Here is a 14,211-nt window from a genome sequence, read left to right as displayed (position 1 = left end):
AGTAAGGCATTAAAATTGAAGTGGCTATGGAGGTATTCTAATGAGCCTCAATCTCTTTGGGTAAATGTTATCAAGAAAAAGTATGGGGAACTGGATTGCTGGGTCACCAAGGAGGCAAATAATCCATATGGTGTGACCCTATGGAGGTCCATCAGAGCCTGGTGGCCTTTCTTAAAGAGACACTCTGTCATTAAAGTTCAGAATAGTAACAAAACACTCTTTTGGAAAGACAAGTGGTTGGGCAGTAGGAGCTTGCAGCACTCCTTTCCTGATCCGTTTATACTGGCTCAACATCAGAATAAGACAGTGGCTGAGATGTGGTCACCTCAAGGTTGGGAGCTGATTTTCAGGAGAATGATGAACGACAGGGAAATTCCCAGGTTGACTGAACTTTTTAGCCTTCTGGAAACTTTTCAAGGAGTGCAAGATGGAGAGGACTGTTTGTGGTGGACTGGACATACCAAAGGGCAGTATATGGTGAAATCTGAGTACAAGATTATGAACACAATAGCGCCACAGACCTTTATTTGGCCTTGGAAATACATCTGGAAAGTAAAGATACCACACAAGGTTGCTTGCTTTACTTGGTTGCTAGCTAAGGAGGCTGTGCTGACACACGAGAACCTGATGAAGAGAGGCATCACCGTAGACTCAAACTGCTGCTTATGTGGGACTGAAGCTGAAACTGTCGGACGCTTATTTCTACATTGCAAGGTCACAAGCCAGTTATGGAAGATTTTTCTCAATCTCAGGGGCATCTCTTGGACAACGCCTAGCAAGATTGTTGGGACTCTTTTTAGCTGGGAGGAGGCTGGAATTGGGGCAAAGAGTAGAAGAAATTGGAGGATCATCCCAGCATGTATATGGTGGACAATCTGGAATGAAAGGAATGCCAGATGTTTTGAGAATAGAAGTAGTACAATTCAGATGATCAAGCTCACCTGTGTTAGGCTACTTTGTTTTTGGTGTACAAATGCATACCCTGAAGATACAGAGACAATCCTAGATGTTCTTGATTAATTTTAGAATTGCAGCTATGCTTCAGTGACTGTTGTTTAATTTTTTTTTTTTCTTTCTCCTTTTTCTCTTGTTAAGGGGTTTTCAGTACTTCCCCAGTACTAGTCTATAATATAAAATGTTACCTGTTTCAAAAAAAAAAAAAAAATCTCTAGAACGTATATTAGAAAATTGGCTAACTGTAGTGATTCAATTTTCGTAGTATATTTATGATGGCTATTAGAATCTCAAATTCCCAAATTTCTTATAATTAACTCGGCAACGAATTTATTAGCTTGCCATAGATGAATAAAAAATTAATATGACCTCCAAAACATATAAAAGCAGCTCAACCATATAAGGAATGCTATTCACTTCTTTTTCTTTTCTTTGGTTTTTTCTTCGTTGTACCTCCATAAACTAAAACTACTATCTTCACTTTAAAAACTACATAGACTAATTAGTAATATCTATCAAACTGCAATTCTATGCTAATACCAAGATCCTTTGACAAGACTTCATTTTTCTGCAGCAAGTTGTATCACATTTTCTGTCTAAAAGCATAATAGATATTTGTTACTCCTCCGGATCAAAAAGAGTGTCCACTTAGCCCCTTTTTCTTGAGTCAAAAAGAGTGTCCACTTATCAAATCAAGAAAGAATTAACCTTATTTTTTTAGATTTGCCCCTATTAAGTGCTATGTGATCAAATCAAAATACCTATTTAATTAGGGGCATTTTAGTCTAATCACCTATTTTTGTCTAGGAGTTAGTATTTTCTTAAGCGGTGTGCAAATGGCTAAGTGGACACTCTTTTTGATCCGGAGGGAGTATAATTTTAGGGTACAATGGAAGAAAAAGATCTATATCAGCGATACCAATTAGTTGGGATATGTTTTAGTCATGTTACTACGTTTACTTTAGGTCCTATGCTTTCTAGAAGTCTTTTAAGCGAGTAGATACTTTTAAGCCAGTAAAAAGAAATAGAGAACTTCTAGTACTTTCAAAATTTTATTTTTATTTTGTGCTTTAACCTAATAGACGCCTCAACGGTTGAATCCTGCTATCGCCCTCATATGACCACTAGTTTTCCCCTCCCATCCAAATGTGAAATTTTCCTGAGGTAAGCTTCCAAACGAAACCTCTTTCGAGTTCAATTGTCAGTAGTCCATAGGCTATTAACCTTACCCCCTTAGGAACTCAGCATTGTCGCGAAGGTTTGTCCCAACATCGTACTAGGGGAGGTATCGCCTTTATTACCACCTATAACTGCCTAGGTCCAACTTCAAAGGTATTGTCCACTTTGGGCCAACCCCTTTGGGCTACCTCAAGATATTTTGGATCATGGTTTGTCTTCTTAGGCTTTAATCCAAAAGGCGTCTCAACAGTTAAACCCTGCACTCGCCCTTATATGGCAATTTTCTTTCCTTCCCATTTGATGTGTGATTTGCCTAAAACAAGCTTCACAACAAACCCTTTTGAGTTCAGCAGCCAGTGATCCATCGGCTATTCCAATGTTATCCACCCCAACTTGTTCGGGATTTTGTGGCGTAGTTGTTTGTAACAAAGGTATAATTTATTTTCCTTTTCTATGTGAGGATAACAAAAGTATAACATTGCATAATAAGGCAATAAAATTAATATAACGAGAACAATAAAAATATACTTTTTAAGAACGAACATAATGTCAAATTTTGAGATATGATGAACACCCCAAAGTCATTAGGCTTCCACCAAACCCTCATTTTTCATGGAGACTTTTTAACTCCTAGCCTTCATCTTTAATGTGATATAGATTTGAGCTCATGACGACTCACGGAGGCCTTCATATAATGATAGATTTGTCTCTTACCTATTATTATGCAAATCTATTGACTATAGTGGTTACCAGACCTTTCAGGTACCTAGTCTTTTCCTTTTTTTCTTGTTTATTCTCTTAGTATTTAAGTCTTGCTTTGAAACTAGAAGACCCTGGAAGTCCAACAAAAAAAAAAAAAAAAGTTCATGACACATTTTTGTCTGCAAAAAAGGTAAGAGAGTAACGAGTAGAAATTAAATAGATAGTTTGACTAACACTATTAAGAGCTTATCTTATCAAAAATGTGAAACTATTAGTTGGTGTTTGTTCTAAAAAGTTTTGAAAATTTTCTCACAGACATTTCTTTGATTTTTACAAAAAAAAACTCAACCTAATATAATTAGATAAATGTTTTTCAATTTTTTGTAAAAGGTGGAAAACACCTTTGAGTAGCTTTTCAATTTACTAAAAAAAATTCACTCGTTTGGTTGGAGAAAAAATTCCACATATTTTTTCACATTTTTGAAACAAATGCCAAAAGTTTGTCACTTCTCAACATTTCAGCTTATATGATATCTTATATACTTTTAAAATGATTTGTTGCAATATCTGTAACTTACTAAGAAAGAGAATCAAAAGAAATTGATTGCACCATCTAATCAAGAGTTGAGTAGAATTACTAAAGTTCATTAATAGAGTAAACAGTCTATAAGGAGTTATGTTTCAGTGAAAAACATTGAGGGAAGGCCTGATCAATGGAATATTGAGGGAAGGCAAATCCAAAGGAAGTTCAAAGTTAGATATGTGGTTCCTTTATTTGCAGCCAGGAAATTGAATTGATTTACACCTAAAAAGCCATAATGCAATCGATATCATCTATTTTCTCTTTCTAGACTTGCAATTTTCTAGAATATTTAGTTTTATGGGTACTTTTTTCAATCTTCCTCATTTATATTACACCAGGTCCACGTGAACGGCAACTCATGTGGCTTTTTCAATAATTCGAGGGGAGAGATAAAAGGAGAACTGCTATCCAATATGTTGTTCATACTAGTGATGGAAGCGATGAGTAGGATGATGGATAGAGTTGTGATAGAAGGTTACTTGAGAGGGTTTTCCGCAACGATTGGTAGACAAGGTACTCTGAGGGTCACACACCTTTTTTCCGGACAGGACACTTTAGGGATCATTTGGTTTGTAAACAAGGGAATTAAATAACAATGGAATTATTTACAGGATATAATATAGAACATGTGTTTGGTGTAACCTAGATAAATTTTTATTATTTTAACATTTGCTTTCTTGAAAGACTTTGGAGAACGAAACATGTATCAATTTTTTGTTTTATAACGGGAATAGTAACCCTGCATTGTTATCCCACATAGAGCATGGTATAGAAATAATACCACAATCGTGGTACAACCAATCCCGGGATTGTTCATCTCTCGAAATTAAAAAAGTAGGGATCACTATCCCTTACTCTTGTAACCAAAACGACCCCTTAGTGTTTTGTAATGCTGACATGGCTCATTGGAGTACTTAAGACTAGTGTTGACACGTTCCAGGTGGTGTCAAGACTAAAGATTGTGCTCATAAAATGCGAGATAATCTCAGTTAGTGAGGTTGGAGGATATTGAGTCTTAGCACAGGTTTTAAATTATAAGGATGGCGCTCTTCCTACTACCTATTTTGGTTACTTAGAAGCTTGTGATAGAAAGGATAGAACGGAGACTTGCAGATTAGCAAAAGAGATAGCTACCCAAAGGGAAAAGGAAGTGTTAATCAAGAGTACACTTTTGAGCATTCCCACACACTTCATGTCCTTGTTACATGCTTCAATCAGTGGTCTACAGACAGGTTTCATTTGGAAGATTGGGAGAATGTAACGAGACCAGAGTATTGGGGTGGACTTGGGATAAAAGATATATGGGTATTTACAAGGTGCTACTGGGAAAGTAGTTGTGGAGATTTGGGGTGGATTTTGAGGCCTCCATTATATTACAAAGACGGACATTATCAATTTTCAAAAAGGAGAATGTTTTTTCAGAGGAAGGTAATTGTGGAGATATATGGGGTCTTGGAAGGGGATGGAGGACAAAATATATCGCACTTCCTTATGAGTACGGGCTTTGGGAAAATATATGGAAGGGTTAGGAAGAGTTTAATGAGAATGTATCATTCAGGGTGATGATGGGAGCAGGGTAAGTTTTTGCGAAAATAGGTGGTGCAGGATCAACACTTTGAGTATCACTTTTCCTGGTATCATAGGATTCTACACCAAAAGGAGATGCCTGTCAACGAATACCAAGGCTACAAGGTGGAGGTTTATAAGCTATCAAGTAATGCAATGTGTGTGTGACTGTACATCTGTGCATAAGATAAAACTATTCCAAAACAATGATACACATTCGTCCACTCAGAAGTAGTGGTGCCTGATATGACTGGATAGAGTGACTAATCAACAAAAAGTGTGTTTTAAAATAGTGAAGCTTAGTATGCTAGAGAAGAAAACAGCCTGTGGATCGAGGTCATTAATAAAAAGTATGGAGCCCTTAGTCAATGGTGCACCAAGACAGTAACTCCCCCTATGGAGTAAGCTTATGGAAATCCATCAGATCTCTCTGGGATGTTTTTGCAGGAAACAGTGAACTTTCCCCTGGAAATGGCAGAAAAATCGTTTTCTAGAATGATAAATGGATTGGCCAGGAACCTTTGAAGGACAGCTTCCTAGAAATTCATAGACTGTCTATGAGTACTGATGCCTCTATCAGTGAAGTCAGGAATCAAAATTGCTAGAATTTTAACCTCAGAAGAGGGTAAAATGACTGGGAGATGGAAAGATTGTCTCTCTTTTTGCAGATCTTAGACGGGGTGAGAGCACTTAATGAAAATGAAGACGATTTGGTATGGAAGGACAAAGGGAAGTTCACTGTTAGGGGTGCCTATGCCTACTTTAGTAATGAGGGTCAACAGGATTCCAGTTGGCCAAGGAAGCAGCTTTGGAAGGCAAAAGCCCCCTATAAAGTGAACTGTTTCTCATGGCTGGTGGCTAGAAAGGCTTGCTTAACACATGAAAATCTTCAGGGAAGGGTATGCAGTTGGTATCCAGATGTTGCCTTTGTGAAGAAATAGCAGAAGATAACAGCCACCTTTTTTCGCACTGGGTTTAATGCGCAGCTGTCGCAGCTTTTTCTGACTCTGGCTAACCTAAAATGGGTTATGCCAGGAAACACTATTGAACTTTTGATAGCTTGGGACCAAGCTGGGAGGAACATAAAGCATTAGAAATGGTGGAGGGTAATACCTTTGTGCATATGGTGGACCATCTGGAGGGAAACAAATAGCAGATGTTTTGAGAACAAGAGTAATCCAATACAGAATGTAAAGATGAACTGTATTTTGAGCTAGCATTTTTGGTGTAAAGAGTTTTGTATAGAGGATGTTGATTCCATCCAAGAGTTTTGGAAGCCTTGTGAAGTGTACACAGGCTTTTTTCACTTCTTGTATTTCAGTTGCCAGTGCAATCTTTGTACTGATGAATAAATGTTACCATTCTCAAAAAAATAAAAAAAATAGTGAAGGTTAGACGATAATAAAGATCAAGTCAAGGCAATACCAATGGGACAGTTTTTCGTGCAACCGGCTTTATGTGAACATCACCCTCATCAACTTCACCATCAACCACCACTTCTTCATCCTCGTCCTCCTCTAGCAAATCTGGCATCGTCTCAGTTGACCCAAAAGCTTCCATTGTACTGATATAACCCTTCTCAGACAATATACTTATTACATGTTCTTCCAATGATGATAACGCCTTTCTTCTTGGAATCTTGTTTTTGATTTGTAGAACTTCCACCAACTCACTGCCAGCAATTTCCTGGGAAAAATTTAGCACATGTTTAAACTGTAATCACAATGACTTGAGTGTCCAACCAACTGAAGAACAAATCATTTATAAATAACCGAGTGGAAATCTATAAGCAAGCATAGCTAATCTGAAGAATGGAAGGAGAAAGACAGACTTACTGCGAGAACTACATCTTGATTAATACACAAATATCCCACAATGCAGACATCCACGGTTATCATAACTGAGAAATGACTTCAGATGAAATGGCAATTGTGTCCGTAATGGAGAGCGACTTACTATTTACTAATTAAATTAAGGGAACCAAAAAAAAATGAACGAAAAAACGAGCTCACAACCGGGCGTTTTTCAAACTCAAGATTGACTAGTTTATTAAAAGAACAGAGTCCAGCTCTAGAAGAACTAATGAGAAGGCAAGCTCTAGCTGCCATTATGGCTCTTATGATATTCAGCCTTTACAACAACTGGGCTGGGTGTGAACATTGAGAACTTGGCCACACTCCTGCACTCCTACATCATGTCCACTAATCACCAGAGGAGCTTCTCTTAAGATAAGGAATGTCCTTAAAAAACCTCACAGTAAGGCCCTTTCTCTAAATAGTTGTGTCTATGATCCTTTCTTTGGAGACCTTTCAAAAGTGAATGATCCCTCAGAGGAGAGTGGAACCTGGATTTTCACATCATGACTCAAATTTTCTATGTAAATAAGTAGAGTATTTATACATAAGAGCCATCGCGGTTTTGGCCATCCTACCACAGCTATTTTGGTTGAGGCATCAGATTGATGTTTGTAGAGTAGGATAACCATTGATTGCCATGTAAAGTGGGTAGAGAACTATCACCAAGCTACTCATACCGTGTACTGATAACTTTGAAACTCTTTGTATCATCAGATCAACTGTAAAGGAGAGTAAAGAAAGTTCAAATGAGCTCAGAATAAAATGCTGCCCAGACTTGTTGCACACAGTAGGATCTCTGAAGAAGACAAATGAGGTAAAGTCGCCATAATCCATGATTGTTGTTCCATTTTGTTTAAGTGCGCAATCAAACTGTCAGAATGTTAAAGATTTGGAGGGTGTTTGGCTTAGCTTATAAGCTGGTTTGGGGTGCAATGGGTGATGCCTAGAACAGTGAAGGAGGCATTGCATAGCTGGGGTTACAGGAGGAGGAAGAGGAGTTCTAGGGCTTGGAAGGTTGTTCCGCTAGCATTGTTGTGGGTTATTTGGAGAGAGAGAGGCGTTTGAAGGGGTTGAACTAGATATTGTAAAGTATCTCTTCCTATTTTTGGTGTAAAGAAATAGGATTAGAGGATATAGATCATTTTGTAGACTTATTAAAATCCCTGTAAGTATCTCTTTTCTCTTTCTACACTTTTGAAGGTCTCCAGCATATCCTTAATGCTGAGGAATACAAATTTACCAGTTTCAAAAAGACCTAGATATTGTAAAGTTGCAAAATAGACTGTTATTTCTCGTTTGCCTTTGGTGTTCCCATGAGATCCGGTTTGTGTAGAAGATTGGGTCTCCTTTTTTGAGAACCATGTTTTGATGTAGGCTCTCTCTTTTTGGTATACGGCTTGTATCCGGAGCCTTTTCCCCCAACAGTTAATAAAATTATTTATCTTATCAAAAAAAAGCTTTTAAATTTATCTATGCGTTAGGTGAACACCATAAGTGCTTATAGAACTTTGCTTATAAGCCAAAATCAACCGAAAGCCAGAAGTTGGTCACCCCAGTTTATAGCATTTCAGCTTATAAGTACTTTTGGTTTGACCAAATATTTACTATTTTATCCCTATTTTTTTTAAAAAAAATTGTGGTGTCTGAGCCAGCTTGCACGCACCTTGACTGATTCCACAGGAAACCTGCAACCTCCCCTCAACAACAGGTACCACGTAACTCTGTCCACCAAGGCTAGAACAAATGGGAAGAAATCACCTAGTGTTTTTTCTCTGTTGGGATTTGAACTTGAGACCTCATGGTGCTCAACTCACTTCATTGATCACTAGGCCACACCCTTGGGTGCTACCATTTTATCCCCAATATCTTTCTAATTCTCAAAATACTTTTCCCAAGATAGAATTCTTAACTCCCTCTCCATTCTGTTTTTAAAGAGCAGCCCGGTGCACAAAGCATCCCAAGTTAGCAAGGTTCGGGAAGGGTGGCACCCAAGGGGTGTGATGTAGCTTTCACGGCTCTATTCCATTATTGTCGCCCATTTTTCTCCTTGTATATATATATTTTTCAATTATAAAAAAGGGCAGCCCGATGCACAAAGCATCCCTCGTTAGCAGCGCTCGAGGAAGGCCGCACCTTGGAGGGTGTGATGTAGCCACCTACCCTAATGCAAGCGTTAGTGGCTACTTCCCACGTCTCAAACCCGTGAACTATAGTCACACGGAGACAACTTTACCGTTGCTCCAAGGCTCCCGTTCAATTATATTTTTTATAAATAACTTTGACATAGTTGACATTTTAATAGAAAAAAAAATTATCAGCACTTTCTTACCAATCGATTGCTTTTAATCAGTTTCGGTTTGCCCAAACACTTAACTACATATTTATAAAATCAGTTTCAGAACTTAATGCTTCTCAGCTACTTTCAACCAGCTAAACCAAACAGGCTCTTAGTATTAGAATGTGTGAACTGTTAGTACAAAGTTAGTCTCTAATTGGTTAAATATAAGACATAAATAGCATCTCACACCTATAAGTAGGTCTATCTTATATGCTAATCATGTAATCAATTAATTTTTAGTGATTGTGGTGTCAAGAACAGCTTGTGCGCACTTTGATTATTTCACCGGATACCTGCTACCTTTCACCAACACAGGTACCAGGTAACTCTATCCACCAAGTTTTAGGCGGATGGGAAAAACCAAGTGTTTTTGCATCCGGTAGGATTTGATTCTGAGACTTTATGATTCTCTTCCGACTTCATTGACCACTAGGCTACATCCTTGGGTGCATCATCAAATAATGAATATATCTCCTCTTCTCTTATCTCACACAGTATCAAAGCAAGCAATTGTCCTGAGTTCGAGTCTTATTGCTATCTATTAACAACAAATAATTTCACATACAAGGCCAAAAACAAAATCTATCCCACTCATGAAGAGGCATGTTGTAGACCTAATAAATAAATGAACCTCTCTAATAGTTTAAACTTTTGGATGAGACAATCACATAATTCAATATGGTATCAGAGCCTCTACAATCTTAGTAGAGGTAGACTCAAGTATCTTTGGCATGCCGGAGGGTATGTCTTATGCCATTTGTCTGGGCAATACTTTACTTTAATTTTCTTCTCTTCAACGATTGGCTCAATTCATCTTTCCGGTCGGGACCTTTCTCTATTTAGCGACATCACGCTTCATCGATGCGATATTGTGCCTCTCTTCTACGACTGCTCTGATGACACCATTGCTTCTCTTCGAGACTTTAATAACAGCTTTGTGTCTCTTTGCAGTGACCATTTCGATGGTGCCGCACCTTTTCCCCCCACTATTTAAGTGATGTCGTGCCTATTTTCTGTGGTAGTTCGAGCAGCGACACGGCTCTTTTCCACCACTTTCCAAATAGCAAACTTCTCCGACAAGATTCTGATGGCTAGAGCACTTTCAACCAGATTTTCACTTTTGAGTTGAAATGCTTTACTTGAGCTGAAGGTCTATTGGAAACAGCCTCTTTTTGTTCATAGGGTAGGGGTTTGCATACCCACCACCCTCCCCAGACCCCACTTGTGGGATTACACTGGTATGTTGTTGTTGTTGAGATTGAGGGGGCTAGTTAGAACGTAAAGAGTTGGTGTTAGAATAGTGGTAAGTGTTGGTATGAAATAAGTTCCTAATTGGTTAGAATAGTGTTAGTGTGAAGCAAGTACCTCGCCATGTCTCACGCCCTAAAATAGGTGTGCCTTGTATTCCGCTATCATCATGTAATTAATATATCTCTTTCTTTCTCCTATTTTCTCACAGAAGAATTATAATAAAAAACAGAGGACACATTTAAGCACTCTCGAGAGTGTGCTTAATGCAAAGAACCCTAATCCATCAATTTGGAATGTTGATCAGATGCATAACAACAACAACAACAAGATACCAATGTTGATGAGATGCATAATTGTCCTATTTATTTTTTAAATGTGGTACAGAAGAAATAAACATACTTAGTAATGAGAGGGACAGATTGGCGCAATATAGCCTCATACTTATGCTAGGTGAAATGTCTCGATAAAAAGATCAGATACTTACTTCGACTAGCTTATACAGCTCCTTGGGAGGTAATTTAATGGCGTCAAGCATTTTTGGCTTTCCGCATTTCTGCACCAAAGCTTCCACCTCCTTGCAGATACCCCGCACAGCATCCTGACAAGACAAAGTTGAAAAGCAATCAGCTTAGTTGCTGCAACTTCTTAAATTACATTTCTGTTAACTGGTAGCTATCATATCAATGTAAGAAAAATCATTGTTAACTGCTAAATCATCTACAAGAGAAGCAAAGCAAAAATTCAAATGGTCCATGGCTGATTTTTAGGAGTTACCAAAAAAATAAATTAGCTGTCCTATCCAGTGTTATCAAAGGCGCGCTTAAAGAGCGCTTAAGCCCTGAAGCGAGGCTCAAAACATGTTGAGCGCTTCGCCTCGCTTATGTGCGCTTCAGTGTCGTCATCAAGGGTTTAAGACATACTTTTCCTTGCCAATGAGCGTCTCCTAAGGAGGCGACACTAAACAATTGATATTTCACTTTATCGTAATATTTTTTTTTCAATTTCTTCGTCCATATATTTGTTATTCATGCTTATAGTTATTAGTGTTGGACTTAACATATATATTTGTAGATTCTCTTCCTTTGCGCCTTTTTTCATTAAAGCCCACGATTTAAAGCGCTTAAAGCCCCAACAACCTTAGAGCTTTTTGCGCTTTTTGCTTTTGATAACACTGGTCCTACCTCTTTATAAACTAGTCATATTACAGCAGATTTTTGGCATCTTGAAGGGCTGATACAGACAACAGTGTTATCAAAGGCGCGCTTAAGCCTTGAAGCGAGGGTCAAAACATGTTGAGCGCTTCGCCTCGCTTAATGTGCACTTCAGTGTCATCATCAAGGCTCTAGGACATATTTTTCCTTGCCAATAAGCATCTCCTAAAGACGCGACACTAAACAATTGATATTTCACTTTATCGTAAATTTTTTTACAATTTATTTGTCCATATATTTATTATTCATGCTTATTATTATTAGCCTTGGACTAAACATATATATTTATATTTTTTCTCCATATGCGCCTCTTTTCATTAAAGCCCCGCTTCATTTGCGCTTTGTGCTTAAAGCCCCAAGAGACCTTAGAGCTTTTTTGCGCTTTTGATAACAGTGATAGACAATTTGGAGACGAAAAGAAAACGATGGCTAGGCAATGAGTAGTCACTACAAGGCATGAAAAGGCTTGTCATGATTGAGTTTCAGAAAGCTGTTTCCAAGTGAATATTTCAGTCAAGGTTTGATCCTACCTGCTCTACCTCTGATAAAGAAATGGACCCTTGGGCCTAACTCAACCCCAAAAGCTAGCTTAGCTCATGAGGGGAGGGCTGCCCAAGAACATATAAGGAGACCAAGAACCCCTTATCCCACGATGTGGGACTCCAACAACCTCCTCAATTAATGTTAACATTGTCAAAAAAAAACAACCTCCTCAATTACAAAGTTTGCCAATGGTAAAAATAATTACCAGTAGGAATGTGCTGGCAAGAAAAGAAATGTAGGCCCTGGAAATCCTAAAATGGATTTAAAAACCATTTTGTTCAAGCAATATGCGTACTTGGTGAGTTATGGAGTTTTCCTAATAATTGGTAGGTTATTTGGACTGTTTCTTTGTTTCGAGCGGCAGGGATAGTCAGTGAGACAACCACAATCCTGAAAATCATGCATTCAAGTGTTTTTCACTACTGCCTCAAGATAATGTCACTATGACTAGATGCAATCTTGAAATTACTCACCGAATCGACTAAGAGCTCCAAATTGTATCGACTAGGTCTGGTCTTGTTTCAATGTTTTCCTATATAAGCATACCAAACCTTTGTACTTGGGACAAAGTTGAATGAATTAAATGCCAGAGATGTGTAAGTGCTTCCTCTTCTCCTTATTTTCCTCTCCTGCCTCTCATTCTTGTTTCCTAGTTAGTTCTATTACCCTTTCTTTTTGATAAAGTATGTAAATTTTATTGAATCAAGTACCAAGAAGGTACTGCAAAATAGAAATTTACAGAATTACAGTGTCTCCGGGAGACATTACAAAGTCATCTCAACAATCTAACACAACTGATCATTCATCTATTGTCCTTTCCTTACACCAATAGATTAATTCTCTATACATTTACATTTAACAGCTGCAATCTGTTTCCTCTCTCCCTCAAAACACCTTTTATTTCTTTCTAACCAGATACTCCACATAATACACAAAGGGGCTGTTCTCCATATTTTCTCATTCCTGCTTCCAATCTTCTGAACTTGCCAGCTTAGTTAGTTTTCTTACTTTTTTACTCTCTGATCATTCCTGGCTGTTCCTACATTTCATACATTCTGACAAGCCAGTGAACAGCCTTAAACACCACTATTTCAGTAAATATGCAAGGCACATACAAGTCTATTTTATTTTGTGGTTCAAGTTGTTAATTTTCTTCTATACAAGCTAAAAACAACCACAAGTAATTCTCTGTTTGTCTAATGGTTGTATTGAGTGTTAAAACATCCTGCATCAATAAATCATGTACACATGCCATCATAGACAATGCGTCTTGTAATAGGTAGAACTGGCACCAGACGAATAATACATCTCTTATACTGCCAAAAAAGTATGTGTTTTCAAGCAAATTTTGCAGCAGCAACCTCAAATGCATTCTAAAATCTGTCTTCCACTTTTCAGATTACAAAAATAACTAATAAGCTAAAGGCTAAAATTCTTCAGCGAGACAGCAACTAAGAAAAAAATGCTTCCAGGCACGGTTCACGAGGAAAGTCTTATTTTAGCCTAGAGTTAGTCAAAACTGTCCTTTTCCGGCAGGCCATGGCCGGATCTTGTACGATGGGGGAAATTATTATAGTCTACCACGCAGGTTTCAAGTCTTAAGACATTACTAGGTGCATTAATGGAGCAGAATCTTGGTACGAGTGGGTTGAACGCAGTCGGAATTTAATGAGGAGAGTTAAAGTTAGCCGCAAAGTTTTAAAATGGTTAGTTTCAGTATTTATTGAAGCTTCGAAGGTACAGGGGAAAGCAATCAAGAGATGGAAGTTGAAGGACCATTTCTCAGAGTTTTACTGCACTCTTAAATACAACAATAGCGGCAGATATATCAGCTTTATTGCCATTCAGGGACAAAACAAGCCGATCATTATTACACCGGAAACTACATTCAATGCTGGTTGGGGGAACATTGCTCACAAAATACCAAACTTTATTTATGAACCAGAAAAAGTACAAGTTCAACAAAACACGGTGAAGCAGCTTGACCAATCATTCAAAGAAGCTTGCATCAGCAACAGATGGACGACA

General features: G+C 38.1%; 1 protein-coding gene across 1 annotated transcript in view; it reads right to left on the bottom strand.

Annotated features, from left to right (window-relative positions):
• LOC132032801 (probable polyribonucleotide nucleotidyltransferase 1, chloroplastic) overlaps window positions 1-11,054 on the bottom strand; it is a 54,031-nt gene extending 42,977 nt beyond the window's left edge. The window contains exons 1-2 of the mRNA XM_059422539.1: window positions 10,914-11,054; window positions 6,410-6,670 (exon numbers count right to left, since the gene is read on the bottom strand). Coding sequence (XP_059278522.1) covers window positions 6,410-6,670; window positions 10,914-10,964 — 312 coding nt within the window. The 5' untranslated portion in view covers window positions 10,965-11,054. The remainder of the gene's footprint in view (window positions 1-6,409; window positions 6,671-10,913) is intronic.
• Between the last annotated feature and the right edge of the window lie 3,157 nt (window positions 11,055-14,211).

The sequence above is a fragment of the Lycium ferocissimum genome, chromosome 2, assembly GCF_029784015.1.
Source record: "Lycium ferocissimum isolate CSIRO_LF1 chromosome 2, AGI_CSIRO_Lferr_CH_V1, whole genome shotgun sequence".
Lineage (NCBI taxonomy): Eukaryota > Viridiplantae > Streptophyta > Magnoliopsida > Solanales > Solanaceae > Lycium > Lycium ferocissimum.
Note: the sequence above shows the minus strand (reverse complement) of the source record. Positions and strands in the feature narration are given on the sequence as shown.